This window comes from Rhyacophila brunnea, unplaced genomic scaffold (genome assembly GCF_057557595.1).
Source record: "Rhyacophila brunnea isolate RB1 unplaced genomic scaffold, BYU_Rbru_1.0 scaffold_13, whole genome shotgun sequence".
In the NCBI taxonomy this organism is placed as follows: Eukaryota; Metazoa; Arthropoda; class Insecta; order Trichoptera; family Rhyacophilidae; genus Rhyacophila; species Rhyacophila brunnea.
Genome location: NW_028232785.1, coordinates 8,973,690 through 8,995,355, shown reverse-complemented (window position 1 = coordinate 8,995,355; position 21,666 = coordinate 8,973,690). Strand labels below are relative to the sequence as shown.

General features: G+C 38.3%; 1 protein-coding gene and 1 long non-coding RNA gene across 2 annotated transcripts; both read right to left on the bottom strand.

Annotated features, from left to right (window-relative positions):
- Positions 1 to 1,281: 1,281 nt before the first annotated feature.
- Positions 1,282 to 2,639, bottom strand: LOC147076375 (uncharacterized). The gene has a single exon (XM_085940252.1). The coding sequence runs from the start codon at positions 2,492 to 2,494 to the stop codon at positions 1,403 to 1,405; it is 1,092 nt and encodes a 363-aa protein (XP_085796378.1). The 5' UTR covers positions 2,495 to 2,639; the 3' UTR covers positions 1,282 to 1,402.
- An 11,060-nt stretch (positions 2,640 to 13,699) lies between these two features.
- Positions 13,700 to 20,161, bottom strand: LOC147076374 (uncharacterized). The gene is made up of 3 exons (XR_015069290.1): positions 19,967 to 20,161; positions 17,646 to 17,798; positions 13,700 to 15,217 (listed from the first exon to the last, which is right to left on the bottom strand). It is a non-coding gene; the product is annotated as an uncharacterized LOC147076374 (long non-coding RNA).
- Positions 20,162 to 21,666: the final 1,505 nt, after the last annotated feature.

Genomic DNA, 21,666 nt, shown 5'->3' with positions numbered 1-21,666 from the left:
TTTACGCTGCGTATAAGTCGGAAAAAATATGTACTTGGCTAAATAAAGATACCTTCTAAATTGTAAGCTACAATATGTAGGCATACCTAAAAGTAAGAGCCACGGATAATATCCATACAGTCGAAAGTAAAGAGTCTCAAAAATTCTTCTGGACCCTCTTCACCATAAAACTATAAGTCCCACCGTTTTAAAAAAATATTAAACTATTATTTTTTGAAATGGATCTCCTGTATACCATTTTTCTGTGTAAGCGCCTGGACTTGGACTCTTTCCGTTATGTCATTAATTCGTAAAAGTATTTTTTGGGTTACATGTAAATTGCACGTAAAACATTTCACCGTGAGCTTTCTTATCGGAAAGAGATGACTGTACACTATACGATCTCCAATCTTATTAGATTCAATATGTACATTAAGTCAATTTTCATAGCTGATTTTGGCAAAATTCAATAATGAAGACCTTACCTAACCTAACAAATAATTCATTATATTGACTATTTTCTACATTTGTGTACTACAAAGTGTAAGCCGACAAGAGCCATGTTTTATTTAGACATGAACTTTATGTCAGTATTATACGACCCAGAGAGGTTGGGCGGTCTTTAATATACGGCCACATATATCCTATACAACATTTCACGGTGAAGTGGGATACGGCGAACTGCATACCTACAAGTTTTTGGACACGGTTTTTTTGACATAGCAGATAGAATCCTTCGATCATTTCCTTTCAAAGATGCTAAATGGCTAATACGGTTACGGGTCAAATATTATGATTTCCCTAAATATTTTGTTTACATATTATTGAAGTTATACTTCTTTTGGCTAGTTTGGGAAATCAGATCAGAGTGTATTTTTGGCGTGTGACATGTAACACATAATTTATTTTTTCTTACGAAAAAAAAACGCAATCGATTGGATTCGAACCACCGATTGTTCGGTTATCAGCCGAACGCACTACCTTTACGCCACGGTATGGTACTGCAATTGTGACGATTATACAGTATAATATTATAGTTTAGAATTGTTTCGTTGCCTAGGCAGCGAATTTATTATTGTCGGCCAATTGCAATTCCTTAAGTAAACATATGATTAAACGTCAGAGTGACAGTTGGTACTTTAAAAATAAAAACAATGAGAAACCATTAAGTATATAATTTGGTAATATAAGTTAAAGTGTATAGAAATAAACCAACGGCGTTCCAATAAACGGTCTTTTTTCTTGAGTGTGTAATTTAATAAGACAATTAAGATCTATTCAAAGAATCTAGTTTATCACAAGTTTTGTTACGCCAAAGTACAACTTTTAACGAGCGTACATAAGTACAAACACCATTTTTTTAAATGGGTTTCAGTATTTATTATGTTAGTTATTGTTATCAGACGGTAGTTGTGCGTAACAGTTAACAAATATTCACACTTAAGGTTGGAAGTATTCTTGCTAGTATCACTCTTGCTTCAACTCTCTCCATCACTGGACATCCAAATAGATTAAGAAATGTGATATTAGGACATTTAATTGGGATAAATTCCAATAACGATAGCTCGACATTTCTAATATTCTGCAAGTCAAGCCATGTCAATTGCTCCAAGTGACCATTATGAAATAGGTCCATTAAATCGTCGGCGGTGATGATATCATTGCATCTCAATGTTAGGACCTTTATATTACGGAGTTTTTTTAGGTATTTCAGACCTAAATTTGTCATCCTAACACAATTCCTAATTATTAATCTCTCAATACTAGAACATTCTGAAATGTATTGCAAAAGGGTATCATCGTACCCTTCTCCACCGAACAACGTCAGTGTCTTCAATTTGTTCTTCTGTTGGTTCAATAGTTGTAAAATATTTTCTTGAGAGACATTTTTTATCTCATCAATCATTAAATGCTCCAAATTTTTACATAGGAGAAGACCTTCGAAATTTAAATCACTCAAACCGACAATTGGTAGTCCTAAAGACTTTAATAATGGATGAAACCGGAAGTCAATATCGCAATTCGGTGGGATATCATCGCCATACGAATTCATTGTTATGACCAAGTATTCCAAGGCACCGAGACAGCGAATGTGTTCAATCATTTTATAATTTAACTCACAGCGTGACAAATATAAAGTATGTATGTTTGGAGATTTGCATAAAATGTATTCCAATATTTCATCATTAAAAATAAAATGGATTTTAAAGTATCTTATTAAATAAAAGACTCCATTAAGATCATTAATTAAAGTTGACATAATGTCATTTTCTAAACAATCGAAATCGATATGTAACCGATTCCATATTTGACGACTTGTTGATGCCATTTTCCAACGTTTACATACTTTTCTAACTTTCACAATAGATTCATATGACAAATAGGTGAATATTTCACTCAATACTTCCAATGGCAAATCGTTTATATTTAAACCAGAAGGCCGTGTATTAGTTGACATGACGGCAGACGCCAACCGGTTGTAAACACGGCATACAGCTAGCCAGGTTTTATCCATTGTTCTGATATCGCCTCAATCAAGGGAGAAGAACGTGCAGCTGACTTCACAATAATTGGAATACCTCACACTACTGATCGTCGCGCCAATTACCTTACCGCGCCTCTGATAATAGTCAGTGTAATGTTACCAGGCTTGCGATTGGTTTATCGATAAGTTGACAAACGGGTGTGACCACAAAAGAAGAGTTAAAATTCAGGAAAATCTGTAAAAAAAAAAAAAATACAAATTTCATAGGTAGGTAATGTAAATAAGAATTGTCAAGTTTATATAATTCAACAGACAATTTAAAAACGTGGTAAGTATATAAAAAGTTAAGTATATAACAATAGGTAGTGAATCGGAGATATGCCTTGGTTACGAAACTACAGTAGGACGAGAACTTATAGGTAAAAAAAATATAATCACAGCCTAGAATGATATGATAATGAATTAGGGTTCCCAGCGGGTCTATTCTTTACACAAGACTGCTTCTTGGTCTCTAAGGCAGCTATCTAGGGTAGGTTTGTATCAAAATATTAGCACTCATTGTAACAATTATAATAAATTAGTTGCAATTGCTACATTAAGTGCTATGTTTTAACAGCACCTCTCTTGGCTGTGTTAACTCTAGAGCGAGATAGATAGTATTGACTGTTTTGACGGCTGACTTATTGTAACGATTATAATACCTCAATACATAAATATGATAATATTTATCACTTTAGCGGTCGATAAGTAAAAAAGACGCACTGAAATTCTCTTTTTATGTTGTCAATGTCCGTGTCGTTTCTTTTTTTCGTTTTTATCGAATAATGCGTAATATGTCCACTCAGTGACGCCCCTTGTCAAATTGCCGCCCCTAGGCAGCGCCAAAATGCCGTCCCATTTTTTATACAGTATTTTTTAACATCCCTTCATGACTAAAATATCTAAGAAATTTGTTACTTATAAAATATATACCACTAAATATAATTTAAATGCCATCTTTGCTTCAATATAGAATATTGCGAGTCCACGGTTGTACCTACCTATAATTCGAAAATCTGCACTTGTCACTGCTGGTAATTAATGATGTAAACTCCAAGGACAACGGAAGTAAACTAGACAACGCGAATATGACAAAAATGCAGTCCTGTTAAGCCTTGTATGTTAATAATTAATACCTACACTTTGTTTCCAAGTAGTGAGCTGTTTTTTTTAAATGGAAATATATTTTTCCGTTATTACTAAGTTTAGGTAGCTATTTCTAGATATACCTAATGATTCTCCTCGATTTGCCGCCCTTCGAGTAACTGCCGCCCATAAGCAACGCGACACCTATTGCTGAAAATTATTTGCCGTTTCACAGAAGTATGCTCTTAATAACATAATTATTATTATGATTTATAAGAATGCGTCATGATTGTAAAATTATTACATTTCCGGGTAAATTATCGAGATCTAGGTAGAAAAATTGGCAAAGAAAACTTAACGCAACCTAAACAACGAATAGGTAATTCACAAGATTTAAAAATGTTCAATTACAGTGGCAAATGCATCACAGAAATACCCAGAATTGAGAAAATTACTTGTATCTATGTATTATGTGAACACCGGGTATCGAACTCGGAGACGCCGTTCATTACACTATGGGCACGCTACTGGTTGTCCTACATTTATCATTGTCATGCGATATAATACCTATCGGAAACCTAATGGCAATTGGTGCGCGAATATAACAAAAAAAACAAACCGTTAAGCACAAGTCTAACGGACAAACATAGATTTATTGATGCCATGGGATGGTTTTTACTGCCCAACTAGGCATTTAAAAAGGCCCAAATAAGATTACATTATTTTGTTTTAAAAAATACTTACTATTGATAAATAAAAACACTGTTTTGAAGTTTGTAATTATTATACACGTTGTCTCAAGTCGATGTGTCAAAACTATCTAACTACGCAGTGACACGTAACACGATTCATTTTTGTATTGCCAGACGAAATAAATGTGTAATATGAACTGGGGTGATATTAAACCAATCCTATTTTACCATGTTTTTATTAGCTCGTATTCCTGTTTTGTCTCGTACAGATTTTTTCTTGTTTGTCCAAGATTTTTAACTAACTTCCCTAGCTAGACATATTATTTTGAAGCTTTTAGAATATATCAGAACACGACAATGAAAGGAGTTTTACCTACCAATAAAACTCTTATTATTCATGTTGACTTTGAAGTCCTTGAGATAGGGTTTGCTCTTTCTTCTTCGCGTGAGGATATATTCTACTAATTTATTTTTCTTTTTCTTGTCGTTGGTCATTTCTCTGTTTTCATTTACTGGTCATACCCGCGCGTCTGTTTTTTATGTATAAAGTTTGGCATCACTTTGTTCATTATGATATGACTCAAGGAACCAGGTAGAAGTTACCTGGACTTCAAAGTCAACATGAATAATAAGAGTTTTATTGGTAGGTAAAACTCCTTTCATTATTCGAATTTGACTTTGAAGTCCTTGAGATATCTGTTTGTTATCACCTGGTGTTGGGTATGCCAAATTCCTGTATGTGACAATGATTCATTGACGAGGTATAGACCATCGTGACTTTCCATGTATATGTTGAATAGAGAAGTTAATGGGTTCTTTTCCCCTTCTGATGGTGGTGTATCCATCGTTCTCTGGTAGTTGTCGTGAAATGTCGACTCACTACGCCAGTTACCTCTCTTTAAAATATCATCTATTGGGTATATTTACAGTTTAAGGAAGCCACTACTGAGCGGACACTACCTGGTGGTTCTTGTACCCCTGCTTCCAACAGTACTGACCATATCCAATTCCCTATAACTGTCCTGGTGGTTGGTTTTGGTGATCCTCTTGAAGATATAAATAATTCCGAAATATACCGACCTTCCCCTCTCTTTAGGTTTGACCAGCGCTCGAAATGGAAAAGATTACAAACCGGAGCGCTCGAAAATTAACATGGTTATCAAATTTTATGTGTATTTTATAAACATAAGTGTGCTAGATTTTTTTTTTTTTTTTTTTATATGGCATATCTAGCTCGGACGGTCAAATTATTTTGTCCACGAGACGGGGCGATAACTTTACAGATTTCACGAACCGGAACGGCGCTCCGGTGCGTTCCGGTCCATTTCGACCCCTGGGTTTGACATGCAGACGAGTTTCCGTAACCAGAATACTGGGTCGATGTTTTGACACGTGGAAGCGCTTAGCTTCCATTCCGATTGACGATGCTTGGCGGTATCTGTATTTGAGCCAAACATTGGCCATACAATTTGTGGCCACTTTTTTCCACTAATCCATTGTCTACTATTACTGAGTAGTGTGAGGTCATGAACCCTTCGTCCCGATGCGAGAAGCAGCCGAGTAGGTGGCTGTCCTGCGAGAGGTTTCGAATAGGTTGTACTCCACCGGTGTTGTTTTCCTAAGATGATCTACCACTCGTCCTGGATCCCAAACCGGTGGTTTGATGGGTTTCATATTTTCAGTTATCATAACCGAAATTTCCTGTAACATATTGTGTTGTACTACCACGTTGATGCTGATATCTACAATGATAATCGGTTTGCAAAATGTGGCTATGGCTGACTTATGCACCAGGATGGTTATGTACGACAAACCCTCCATGTTGTGCATGTAGCCTAGGTATCTGGCCAATTCCATTGGTTGAGGGCTATTATGATCCATTAGGTTCATGTTACCCATGTCATTGTCTTCCATTTGTTCCAAGCTGGTTTATTTTTAGAGTCGAAGGCCGCCATCTGGAAGTAAGAAGTGCCCTTTCTTCCACCATTCAATTTGATGTTATTTCCACCCCACCCGAAATTATCCATAGTTAAAGGGACAGGTCCCGGGTCCTTGGAGGTGGACCGTTGGTCTCCATACCAACTAGTGTCGTATGTAGGTGAGGCATTGTATAAGCATTGTTTCCAGCTTGGTGCCACTAGTGAGTACTTCCCTCTTGCTGAGTTCAGGTGCGCTAGGACTCGTGAAAGGATGTTTGGTGGGGGAAATATCCACGCCAATCTAAAGTCCTACACTCGGCTGAAGGCGTCGTGAAACAGCGCGCCACTGTCTGTAACGTCTCGTGACACATACGTTGCAATGACATGTGCTGTTTCGCTTGCGAAAAAATCCACCTCGGGAACACCCCATCTTTGAAACAGGGGGGTGGTTGCGGTGTTGATGAGGTGCCATTCGGGAATGAGTTGTCTGCGGGAGAGATGATCTGCCACGCAGTTGTAATTTCTGCGGAAGTATTGTGCAGTAAACGTGATGTTGGTTCGACTGGTAAATACTAGTATCTGTCGGCATAGGTTTGGGAGGGTGACAGATTTTGTGCCGCCCTCGTTGTTGATGTATGCCACCACTGTTTTGTTGTCTGTCTGCAGAAGCAGATCTGATCCTATGATTGATTGTATCTGAGATTGAATTGCAAACATCTTCTTCCTGTTGGAATGCCATGCCATGCTAACTGGTCTTGTTTCCACGTACCTGATAGGTGTGTTCATTCAGTTGGGCTACCTAGCCTGTGTCAGACGCGTCTGTCGTCAGGAGGTGATTGATGTGTGTCAACTCTGAGGAGCCTATCACCTGGAGCCACCACATGATGTCCTGTTAGGCCTGTGGTGGGATTGTCGTCTATTGGCGAGAATGGGACCTCGACAATTTTGATGACTGGAGCTTTGTAGCCGTCGGCAATGCAATCTTCCTCGTGGAGGTAGGATGCGAAGTTAAGTCGCCCCAGAAGGGATTGAACATGTGCCTACCTGAGGGACCAACTGCCTTTTTGTAACTGCGTTGTGTCAAATCTGAGGATCCTATCGCCTAGGGCCACCACAAGATGTCCCGTTGGGCCTGTGGTGAGATTGTCATCAATTAGCGAGGATGGGACCTCGGCCATATTGATGACTGGAGCTTTGTAGCCGTCGGCAATACAACCTTCCTCGTGGAGGTAGGATGTAAAGTTGAGTCGCCCCAGAAGGGATTGGATATGTGCCTGTCTGAGGGACCAACTGCCTTTTCCTGCGTTATGTCAACTTTGAGGATCCTATCGCCTACAGCCACCACATGATGTCCCGTTGGGCCTGTGGTGGGATCGTCATCAATTGGCGAGGATGGGACCTCGACCATATTGATGACTGGAGCGTTGTAGCCGTCGGCAATGCAACCTTCCTCATGGAGGTAGGATGTGAGGTTGAGTCGCCCCAGAAGGGATTGGATATGTGCCTGTCTGGGGGACCAACTGCCTTTTTGTACCTGCATTAGCAGCTGATGGTGACGGAGTGCTACACACTTCTCCGGCGACAGAAACCCCCGCTTGTTGTGTGTGTCCTACGTGATGTCCAGGGACCCTCATTGTTGGCTTGGGTTCAGACAGGATCTTTTAATATTTATAAACCATCCTAAAGACTGTAGGAAGGTTATCCTGTATTCCACCTGAATCGAGACTGTTTCTCGGATTGGTTGGCTACTAAGAAGTCGTCTAGGTAAGTGAATATTCTCAGCCATTCTTTCGTAGGCGTTCGGCGACCCAATCGGTCAGGGATGCCAACATAATTGGAGCGGTTGGCAGCACGAACGGGAGTCACGTGAATCGTAGGAGCTCCCCTTGGTAGGGTAGTCGAACGAATCGACGATGTTGAGAAGCCATTGGTACCTGGAGGGACGCCTGGCTTAGATCTATTATTACTAGCCAGTCTTCTGTTTGTAAGACGGCTGGAACCTCGTAATGGTGAATTAGTTTGAATGGCCTTGGCTGTAGGAACGCATTCAAACGCTTTCGGTTGAAAACAGGGCATAGGGCCCCGTCTTCTTTCTTGATCAGAAACAGGGTAAAGAGAAAAACCAGGGGTTTGACCCGCTTCTTCTAGAACCCCTGAGTTCTTTAAGTCCTCGATCTGGAGAGTGACCGCTGCTGATTGTTGCGTTTGAAAATCTTTCCGTAAAAGTAAAGAAGGACTTACCAATGGTGGTATCCGCACAAAAGGTATGCGGGCTACGGCTATTATTTTTACCAATTGTTTTGAGGATTAGTTGCCCAATCCACTAACCCTTGCATACCCTTTCAGAAGCTGTCCCGTTGGGAAAAAATCGCATTCTGGAGGGCCGCGATGGTCCTTTTCGTCAGATGGTTAGCTGATCACGAGTGGTCGCACCGACGCAACTTGTCATTTAGACCTAACTCTACGACCGTAGGGGCCGCCAAGAATTGTTTTTTGGGCGTTGTGCCACTCCTTGCCGGTCCCCCTGCTGAAATAAGGTACGTAACGAGGATACCTCAAACATCAGCATCTTAATCGACGCTGGTACGTTGAACTTTTCCTCCTGTAGCAGTTCTGCTGCGCCGTCTGGTGTCCATTGCTTTTAGAATATCCTCCTCACGGTCATTCAGATGTTGCGCCATAATCACTGATCACTTAACGTTCGTCCAAGATAATTATTTTGATAGTTAGAATGAACTGTCAGAAGCAACACGTAAACAAAGTAAGAAGTCAAATCCATAATGAACAAAGTGATGCCAAACTTTATACATAAAAAACAGACGCGCGGGTATGACCAGTAAATGAAAACAGAGAAATGACCAACGACAAGAAAAAGAAAAATAAATTAGTAGAATATATCCTCACGCGAAGAAGAAAGAGCAAACCCTATCTCAAGGACTTCAAAGTCAAATTCGAATAACAATGCATTATTGTAATACTTATGGCCATTTTTAAGCAGAATTGAATTCATTTTCAGTTAATTCTGTTTTGTACGGAAAGTTATTATTGTTGATTGCTAAGGGGGTCCTAGCAACTAAATTATAATATATATTATACGAGCGTTACTATGGAAATCAATATGACACTTCAGTATTCTATTTATTCTTATTCAGTAGGTATTTCTATCAAGTATAATAAAAAGTTTTTATTAATACCTACGTCATAGAATAATTGTCACGTTTATATGATTCAAGAGAAAATTTAAAAACGTGGTAGGTATATAAAATCGATGATCAAATGTTGGAGTCGTGTCACAGAGTGTAAATAGGTACGATGTCATAGACTGTCATATTATAATATAGGTAGGTAATAATATGTCAAACGATCTATGTCAGCCTTCAATCATAGTTTTTCGGCTAAGTGTGAACACCTTGATAATTTTGTGCGACATCGTTCCTTGTCTGTGACGTCTATGCCACTGTCCAGCATTCTGGTCCATAATTTATATTAATACCTAGCGCAAGAGATTTTCATAAAAGGTTTTTTGGGTATTACTTTAGAGTGCTTCGTTCTTTAGAAGCTACCTTTTGTTAACTATCAGATGTCAGCCACTTGCTCAACATATTAGGTCCATACCCTGACAGACACAAATTGATAAACAATTTGTGTAGGTACTTGCCAGCAATGGTTGCCGGTGGTCTTCAGAATAGCATTTTCTGGTAGTGCGCAATGGTTTATCTTCTATAAAGAGAATATCTTCTTTCACCCTGTCACGACCCAGCATTGGGGCATAGGGTAAGCACAAGTTCGCGCCACTTCCCTTGGTCCATCGCCAACTCTTGCGCCTCCCGCCATGTCAGACCATCAGCACGTAGTAATCTTATCTAAATGTAGTTTGTACGACTTTTATATTCGTACCATACCTACTTAATAAACTCATGCAGACTTTACAACTCTAATTTTAGTGCTTATTCAGATGACGCATGTCGCGTGAGTACCAAACGTGTGTTTCGCTCATATTTAATAAGCTTGATTTTACTATACTAGACAGTATTCAATACACGGGCGCAACATTAATTGTTGAAACTGTCGGCAATATTATTGTCGCCATAGTATCTCGCCTCTCGCATACCTACTGATATGCCAAAACAAAATACACCGACTACGAACATTTTACACACGGTTATACGTTTGAGTTGCGCATGCCGCTGCTGCACCGCCGTCCGCCCGACGACTGCGTTCTAGCATTAAGGCAGAAAGCCCACCAAAGCGACGCTCGGTGCGCTCACTACGAAGTAGGCCCCCTCCCACCCGCGCATTACCCTTCACCTATGTAATAAGGGGCTCAAGAAGCACAAAATAATTATTATTATCAGCGTCTCTCATAGCAAAGCAATAAAAATATTAGTTCACTGTTATTAAATAATGCCTTCTCGCCCGTCTATCGACGACGCTTCCAGAAGCGTGATTTTGCTTGCCGTGTTCAATGAATGGACTACGTTGTATTTTCATTAATTCGTCCCGCTGAGAAGCCAAACAACGGTGAATCATGGGGCGGGCGGGCACAATGCGTCGTCAAATCCAGTGTGCGCTGGCATATTTGATTACGTTGTATTTTCGATGATTTACGCGCCACTTGTGAAATTTTGCGCGATTGCCCCACTCGCTGCGTTATGTGGGTTTTACGCCTAAGACTTTTTCTTATCAACCGACTAGCTCGACGCTCGAAGTAAAATGAATTATGTCACCTACCTCGTTTACTGCCAAGAATATATATTGCCAATATACCGCGACATATTAAATCTATAAGGAACCTTATATCACGATTGAGTTGTCAAGTTCTATTCTCGCACTGCTCACTGCCAAATGAAACGCGTTATATGGGAGCATTTTTAGCACATTTTAGAACTCAAGCGTAAAGCGCGGTGAGACAAGCGCCATCTGGACATGGCCTTACCCTAAGACGTATTAGACATTCCAAGAGTCGACTATCTCTGTGATGGGAATGCGACAACTGGACGTCGGACAATTGGACGCCGCACTGTCGTAGTCACGTATACAGAACGTAAACGAGGTATTTTAATCAGTTTCTGTCTACTACTTGGTAGTTTTAATTCATTTTACTATTAACATAATGTATTCTTTATTGCGGATTGAGAATAATTACAATGCCTAAGGCTTTATATAAAATAAAAAAACTCTTTTTTCGTTAGACCTTAAACATAGGCGCGATTAAATCATTATTTACGTCTGCATATTTACATTCTCACCAACTATTAGATCATAATATAATCATATAAATATTAAATATTTTTTTAAAGTACCAATAAGTACCTAACGTCTATTTATTTTCGAATTCCATTGCGTCCAGTTGTCCTGGCGCCAAATCGTAATAGACCCCTCCGTTATAAGGACAAGTTTTTCGTATTACGTTAATAGAAAAGGAGACGAGAGAAATCAAAGCCATATTGTTTTAACAAAAGAACCTTTAATAAATTATTGAACATCTAAGTAATTCATTTACATACGTTATAATGACGTGTCTTGCAGTAAGCAATATTAAGTATATCTTCATGATCATTTCCTCACGACTGAGGATCGTGACAACCTTGAAATTTTGTCACATTTTGAGCGACCAAGACTTTCCACCCACCTCGACCTTCTGCTTCTCACATGGCATAGTGAAGACTGTTACTTAGTCACTGCAGCGTGCCGAAGATTTTCGTCTGCTTCACCTACCTTGGAGATTACCAAAACCACGCACCGAACATTGTGTCCAAAAATTTCAGAAATTGTTTCAGACATATTGACGTCGAGGGCTTTCTTCTTGTATCTGTAGTCTCTGGATGATTGACTAATTCATCCTACGCCTTGTTCAAGAAATACAAAGCATTTGGTGCTAACACCACATTTCTAAGGCATCAATTATTGCTTTCAGGATCCATGACTTAACACCGTAGAAAATTATGACGAACACTAATGTTGGCACATGCATAATTTTCGTGCAATTTGAAATTCCCCGATCCCTCCATAATAATATAGAGGTAAGACGTGTCTATGGGTACCAATGCATAATTTTATATTATTTAATGTTGAAGCATGAAATAATTTCCACGGGTATTCTGTGCAGTTAGTTCCACCTTTAAAAATATTATTCTAAAGTCAAATTAGACAATAATTGAAAATAGAGTTGATGTCGTTCGCATTACACACTAAAAATTACGCATTCATTTTATGTTATTGTGTGGTGTATCATTAAAATAGCGGAGAACAATTTACAAAACAATACAAAGGCTGAATGAAAGTTTTTAGAAGGCATTCATGGTCTAGTTTGTATAGCGCAGGATTTTCATCGGGGAACTCCAGGTTCGATCACCGGTGAGGTCACAATATTAATGTGATTTTATCAAATCCTGGTTGTTTGTGATTGTTTCACCTATATTACTAATTATACTCCTATTACACCTTACTACTGTCATTGGTCCTCATGACCTATTGTCGTGTTATATATATACCTATATATATATATATATATATATATATATAATGTCAATTTGATCATTTTGATATATCTATTAGTAATGAATTGTGAACACAATAATACTTTTCAATACGCAAAACTTTTTCTTTAGCACTGTCGACCGTATAGGGGAACTTACGTGGGACACGGTCCTTAATAATTGTAGATGCCATCATAATGATTCTAATATTAAGTATGAAGACAGTTTGGCTGGGCTTTCCATATAGTCAAGTATCATCATCATCATCAGCCGGGGTCAATGCACTGCTGGATGAAGGCCTCCCCAAGCTTTTTCCAACTCTCTCGATTCTGTGTCGTTCGCTGCCACGCATTTCCGCCGAACTTTACCAGTTCGTCAATCCAGCGGCTTTTAGGGCGACCCTGTGGCCGTTTTGTGCCTCTTGGGTACCACTGGATGACGGCATTTGACGGCGAGCAATGTGCCCCGCCCATCTCCATTTCGGTTGTTTGGCAACGTCTATTACATCGCGTACTTCTCTCAGATTCCTAACCCATTCATTTCTCTTACGGTCCTTTGGACTTCTCTCGTGTTGAGAGTCGTCGTCTCGCAGCCATACGTGAGCACGGGTAGCACACATTGGTTGAACACCCTACGCTTAGGACATAATGGTAGGTCACTCTTGAAGATACTATTCAGACGTCCGAAAGCAATCCACCCCAGCTTTTTTCTGCCAGCAATTTCATCGTACATGCTTCCGTCTATGGACACCTGCTGTCTGAGATAAACGTAGCTGCTTGTTGTAGTTGGGTGCCATTAATACAGATAATCGCAGGGTCCGAAAAACAGTTCCTTTTGTCTTTGAGACGTTTATCTTTAGGCCGACCGTTTGACTGACATCTGCGAGTTCTTGCATTCTACCCTGGAGGTCTTTCTTTGCGGATGTGACGTATTTGCAATACTCTCATTCTAATTTTTGTCACCAAATAGCACTTAATATTATTGAATGTAACCTAAATTAATTTATCGTATATTATTTTTAACTAAATGAGTTTTTTTGTGTTTTTTTAAGCCACTAGATTGTACACATGTAAAATCACATTCGTCGCATTTAAATGGTTTTTCACCAGAATGTGTCATTTTGTGTAATTTAATGTGACCAGATGTTATACATGAAAAATCACACACTTCGCATTTAAATGGTTTTACGCCGGAATGAATCATTTTGTGCGACTTCATGGTACTAGATGCCTTGCATGAAAAATTACATTCACCACATGAAATTGGTTTTACGCCAGAGTGAACCATCTTGTGTGATAGCATCCTACGTGATGTTTTACACGAGTATTGACATTCGTCACACTTAAATGGTTTGTCTGCAGAATGACTCATTTTATGTGACTTCATGCCACCTGATGTTAATGATAAGTATTCACATTCATCACATTTAAATCGTTTTTCTCCGGAATGTGTCATTTTGTGTAATTTCATCTTACAAGACATAATACAAGAGTAGTTGCATTCGTCGCATTTGAATGGTTTCTCACTAGAATGAGTATATTTATGTCTTTTTATCATTACTGATGTTCTACATGAGAAATCACATTGATCGCATTTAAATGGCATTTCACCAGAATGAATCAGTTTGTGTGATTTCATACTACTAGATTTTATACATGAGTAATCACATTCGCTACATTTAAATGGTTTCACATCAGAATGTGTCAATTTATGTGATTTCATCTTATCGGATGTTGTACAAGAGTACTCACACGTATCACATTTAAATCGTTTTTCACCTGAATGTGATAGTTTGTGTCTACTCATACTACTAGATGTCTTACATACGAAATCACATTGGACACATTTAAATGGCATTTCACTAGAATGAGTCATTTTATGATTTTTCATGTTACCGAATTGTAAACATGAGTAATCACACTCACTACACTGATATGGCTTTTCTCCTGAATGAGTCATTTTATGTATTTTTAAGTAACTAGATTGTATGCATGAGTAATTACATTCATTGCATTTAAACGGCTTTTCACCGGAATGAGTCATTTTGTGTGTTTTCAAGTTACTAAGCTGTTTACACGAGAAATTACAGTCATCACATTTAAATGGCTTTTCGCTTGAATGAGTTACTTTGTGTAACTTCAAAGTAGATAATTGTATGCATGAATAGCTACAATCAGTACATTTAAACGGTTTTTTATCAGCTATGTTAGTAATTATTTTATTTTTTGAATTTGTACGCAATGTTTTGTGTATATTTAGTAAATTTAACGACGCAAAAAAATTGAAACAAGTACTGCAGACGTAATTATTATCGTGAAAATGGGTTCTTTGCAAGTTTATAATGGCAACCAATTCGGGATTACGTCGAGTATCATGTTTGATTGGACAGTGTGTATTATTAAACTGTTCATTGGATTCACCATCTTCTTTTTTAACGCCATGTTGATCCAAGTCACAGTAAGGTTTTTTCACTTCTGACAAGCACCAGGTCGATTCGAGATTCGCAGAGTTAACTATTACTGTGCTGTCAGAGAGAACCTAAAAAAAGAAACAAAATATTAAATCAGATTACTAACGCTAAACATAAACAAAAATAATTGGTTTCTACACATGTACCGTTATTATATTAGAAGACCACATTGGCCCATTAAACAGGCTTATAATTAACAATTACTTATTAATGTCGTAAGTAATATTATAGATTAAGGGGTTCTCCACCACGTGTTCTTTCCTTGACGTTTCCGGCTCTTTGCAGACGCCATATTATGACGACGTGTAGTTTAGGCGTATAAACGCGAACGCTGCTCTAAGAATGTAGAAAGGAATTTTGATAGACCGAAAGCAAACGTTGCTATGACGAAACGTTAAGGAAAGAAGGAAGAAAAAAGTACACACATATTACGAATTCGTGGGGTTACTGCCAACATTTGGTAAGTCGATAATTAAGCGATTTAGAGTTAACAACAGATCATGTGTCATATATGTATGCCAGTGGCGCACCCAGGATTTAATATTGGGGGGGGGTCCCAATGAGGAGAATGTAAATTAGTCCCATATACTCTTTTTCTTCTTCACAGCTTAATTTCTCGTTTATCGGTCTTTTGTCTATCGCACTCGGTGTACCTATACCATGGTCCCCACATCCTGAAACGGGCCCTCAGGCTAGGATATTTGGCGGGCCTTCTACCTACCGCTAAGATTAAATTCAGTTTGAAACACTACATTAACGTTTTACAAATTGTGTTTTAGTTCAAATTAAGGTACTTATACAGTGAATTATTGGCGATTTTTAATACATCTACTTTAATAATGGAGCTGTCGAGTATCGACACATAATAATCAAAAAATATATTGCACAATTATATAAGTAATTGAAAATGTTCATGGGCATGAAGTGTAATAGCACCGCAGGCGACTTTTTTACTATTAATGCTACTTTATGATGTGTGTTTATCTCACTTATCTGGTCAACCCGACACGTCGGGCCCCTCACAACCTGGGCCCCAGGCTAGAGCACTGTCAGCCCTTCCCAGCCATGACCTACACCACTCCGGAATTCGGGTGGATACCGAGAATTTTTTGACAGTTCCCTTAGGTATTGGGTTTCTAAAAAAACTTAAAAAAAAACATTAAAATCTAAGAAATTTTTCTAAAAAGGGTGCTGGAGAATTATTACAAATCATTTTTTTGCCGTGTTTTATTGGCTTTCTTAATTTTCATGTTTAGGGGGTGCCAGGGCCCCTTGACCCCCCTGGGTGCGCCACTGGTGTACACCACTCCGGAATTCGGGTGGACACCGAGAATGTTTTGACATTTCCATTAGAGATTGAGTTTCTAAAAAAACCCGACATTAGTGTTTCGAAATTGTTGTGTTAGAAATTAAAATCTAAGAAATTTTTTTAAGGAGGGTGCTGGAGAATTTCAAATCATTTTTTTGCCGTGTTTTTATTTGTCTAATCTATTGGCTTTCAATTTCAATGTTTTTGGGGGGGGGCAAGGCTCCTTGCCCCCCCCCCCTGGGTGCGCTACTGATGTATGCTAGAAAAGAATGAAGGCCATCCGTTATATTGAACAAGCACAAAGAAATTATCATTATGCCTAATTTTATAGTGCAAGTCAAAGTTTCAAATTGCAATTACTCCATAACATGATTTCGATACTTATCAACCTTTGGCAGTAACAAACAACCGTGAAAGTGTCCAGCATTATATTATGACCTAAATACACTGTATATTATTAACCATATACAACACCAATTTTGATTTCTGGGAATATAATTTTGATTGTAAATTCAGTGTTTTTAAATTTAAGTAGATAACATTTTTTCGACCTAAGTTGTTTATATCAATTATTTAAATGTCCATTTTTCTAATCATCCAATGAAATGCAAACACGAGAGTTTGTAAGACAGTAATACTAGCAGTGTTGCCATGTTTTTAAAGTGGAATTATAGTACAGAGCCTTCAAAATTATAGTATTTTGGTAAAAAATATAGTACGCGTTGTCATCTGTTGAAAATGTATATATTTTTTGTTTCTCAGAAAAAAAAAATAACGGTGAATTTGAGAAACTCCGAGACCCCTTTTTATTTAGGTATCTTTTTCGACCAAAAATACTTACCGAAGAATTCAAGAAATTTCATTTTAAACCGAAAGTCAAGGGATTCTTTTACGTTTTACGAGCAGTTTTTCCCAAGTTCTCTAAATTTTCTTATATTGCGAAATTATAGTACTTTGCACCAATTTATCAAACGGAAATATCGAAATTTTAGTACTTTTTACATATTTTTTCCGATATTCAAAATTATAGTATTTTGGGCGTACAATACCTGTTTTATATCGTACATAGTACGCGGAACAAAATTATAGTACAAATATTATAATAATAGTACGGTTGGCAACACTGGATACAAGTGAAGATACCCTGGCAAGACTGTTATAATGTACAGTATTTCAAATAAAAGTACCTCATTTACTGGTCTGCACTCCGTATAAGAGCAACCTGGTTTCGAATCTTCATAATTGATTGGAGGCATCGTAGCTTCAACACACTCATCCTTGACGTATACTCGTTGAACACCATTCTCGGATTTTATATACATCGGTTTTGTTGTAGGGTCCTGAAAATAAATAATGAGATATTACATTATTTCAAAATAAATCAGACTTTTCACACATGGCCAATACAGCCTTCCTTATTTGGTGTAGGTATATTTACGGCCGTTGTTTCCACATTTTTCGCTGCAACAATACTAACGAAACGGTAGGAAATTTGTGAACAATCATTAGTAAGTTGTAGCGCCTGTACACGTGCATGGATTTACTGGCAGCAATAGTGCGCAGTGACGACCCGTGGGAATAGGCAGATTCACCGTCGCTTGGGGGCGGAAGTTACTCGCAGGGCGGCAAACCAAGGAAAATCATTTTGAATATATAGCTACCTAAACTTAGTATTAACGAAAATATCTTTCCATTAAAAAAATCAGCTCACTGGTTTTGTCGGATTCGCGATATCTAGTTTACTTCCGTTGCCCTCCGACGTCCTTATTACTCTGATATTTTGTTAGTAATGTATCCATACAACATATTATTTCGTAGATATTGGACTTACGAAAGGACTGCTTAGGAGCGGTATTCTATCTAGGGACGTCACTGATAGTACGTGTTTTAAACTATCGTGACAATAACTGTTCACACGTAAAGGTGCTGACTGTCTCTCCAATTTATTCTTCAAGAGTGAGCGAGACGCGATGTTGTCATATTATTTATTTGACAGCTGGTAGTGAAAATCGGTCAACCTGAAAATTCGTTCGTTCGTTATTTTGCGGACAGGTTAGCCATTATCGCTCTACTGCGCATGCGCAGATCGAAAAAATCGACCTGTATTGTAATGGCGTTAGAACAGTGTTTCTAGCGTCAATGTCCATTTGAGCGAACCCGTACGAACCGAACCATTCGGCAGACCGACAAAAAGCATCGGAAATTTATAATAGCAATATCACGTTTATTGTAATGGCGTTAGAACAGATTATGCCATTCGGCAGACCCGACAAAAAAGTGAGTGTCATTTTTTTTTCCAGATGCTTCGTCCATATATTATTGTCATTGCACGCAACGGATGCATAAAACCTATTGTCGTGCACCGCGAACTGACGTATATTCAATTACATTTTACGGATAATACAAGTCGCTGTAGCTTGTCTCAATCGCAGGGCTCTAAGCCGGCTCTCACATCAAAACTCGTCTCGCCTGCAAAGTGTCGAATACGTCATCGTTATTCACAAAACACACGTTGCCAAATAGATTTCCGCAAATTGGTGCAATGCGACAACATCTACTGTTGCATGCTAAGACTATAGATACATCTAGACGCGACCCGTTGCATTGCTAAATGAAGCCGCGTGCCTTGCGTTTGGTTTGTGGGCGAGCGAACGCATTCGTCTACAAATGTTCGAGACCATAGACCATTTCGCTAGTGCTCGCCCAAAGTGCTCGCACTAGACGCTCAGAATTAAAATATAATTTTCTATTTTTTTAAGTTATATAGTATTTTTAAGCGGTCAAAATGTAACCATTAGGTAAAGATATCCATAATTTAAGTTATTTTAAAGAAACACGGTCACTTGATATTAAAATATATAATAATATACAAATAAATTATCACGAACATGTATCAACTTACCTATGAAACGTAATACCATCTTCTTGCTTATCAGTATGGCTACTACATTTTAATACGTCACACAGAACCATCCTACTTAATTAACTAAAAATATTTACCATTGACTTTATGTTTAACACAAAAAATATCAATTTTAGCAACTCGAGCTCGCAAGTTATCGACGCTATGTGAAGCGTTTCGCTCCGATTTGATAGCGATACTTTTGGAAACTATCTCACAGATATGTAGACCTTTTATCTTACTCTAGCACGTGTCGCAGAGATTGTAAGGGTGCCGAATACTTTCTCACTCGCACTCATGCATCGTTTTTGTTCAGGCCTTGGTTGCATGCTTCTCGGGCTGCGAGTCGAAGACGCCAGGACGTATGCAAACACCTACGAATTGGTCATTCTTAAACCGGCTCGCCGATCGCCGCATCCAGACATCTGTACGTTTCGAAGGTTATGTGCGACGGTCGCTACGTAGATCGGCAGATATTGTGCGCGGTCTTCCTATGCGACACCGGATCGATCAATAGATCTACATACAAGATTCCGTGTGTGTATTGGATAAATCAAGTAAAAACTAAGGAATATCGACAAATAATAATATATACAAAAAACTAACCTCAAAAAGGCAAATTTCTTCGTCGACTTTCTCTTGCTTAATATAGGTTTTGGATTCTGGGCTATTCGCTTGCTTTACGGGCACATTGCACCAATGCTGCTCTTCTGCATCAGTTTCGTCACCTGGTGCATGTTTCACGTTCATTTTAAGGAAATAAAACCTTTCGATCACGAAAGATTATTGTGACAACTCAACACGTATAATGTAGATCCTCTTCATCGGTATTAGGAATGTTTAAAAGTATCGAATTATTGAAAAGTCAATATTTTTAAAGGGACTTCGATACTTTGGTATGTAAACTCTTTAGTTCATTATAAGATTATAAAAATATTTTAATATTAAATATAGATGGACGATTTGTTAATACCGATGAGTAGGAACCATTAAAATATTATTTTCCTCCAGACGGAGCATATAGAATGATTGGTAATTTGTACTAGGTACATAAAATTACAAAGAAAATAAATTTATTAAACGTAATATAAGTAACTGATCAAACGAAGCGTTATATTGTCATCGATTTAGAGTCATCCCGACGCCATTTTTGGATCACAGTAAAGATCTGAAATACCTAACGGGTGTGGAGTAACAGGTAACCGATCTCGAGTATGGAAGAATATGGGATAAACAAACACGTATCAATAATAAGCTTGTCCTTCGTTTTGACAACTGCTCTCAGTTTAGTCATTCAATATTAGTGATTTGAAGATTACAACACACACTATTTCACGTCGAAAATGTGTGGTAAATTTTCGTAGGACACTCACAGGTTCAAGACTTTTCGTCAAAATGTGTATTGGGTATAGCCTATCAGAATTATAGGTATTTTATTAATACGTTCTGTGGTAAACACCTTTGTTTGAAATTACAAAAATAATTCATCGCGATTTACAGAACTTAAAATAACACCACCTTATATTTTTATGTAATAAAAAAATAGCTACCTACTTACTCACAAATAATAAAACTGCTCTGAACTGAATCTCGTAAAGATAAAAATGTAATAAGTAATAATAATTATTAGAGTAGTTATACATTTTATAACTTTGCAGTTTTTTTGCACTCTTTGCTATACCGATACGCCTCTTTGCGTGATTAGGTACCTACCTACATCGCATAAAATTAGTAGTGACGTCCCTAAACAAAATGCCGCCCCTGGGCAGCGCCAAAATGTCGCCCCATTTTTTTTATACAGTATTTTGTATGACGTCGACGGACAACATAAGTAAACTAGGCATCGCAAACTCGACAAAACAAGTCCTGTTAAACCTTTTGTTTCCAACCAGTGAGCGTATTTTTTGTTGGAAAGATATTTTCGTTATTACTAAGTTTACGTAGCTATTTCTACACGTATACCAAACGATTCTCCTCGATTTGCCGTCCTTCGAGTAACTGCCGCCCCCAGGCGACGCTCAATCTGCCTTACCCCACGGGACGTCACTGCAAATTAGATCAAATGATATTCACGTGTTTTAATATACCTAATATGACGTAGTTATAAAATATAAATAGACAGCTAATATACTAATAAAAGTTATCACGAAGAGAAGATTTACGTGGCTGGGACATGTATTCCGGATGCCGCCAAAGAGTGCGGCACTTCGTACCCTTGTGGCACAGCCTGAAGGGTTCCATCGCCGTGGCCGGCCATCCCTCACCCTGCAGCGGTGCTACAAAAATGACCTAGGTGCTGCAGGTCT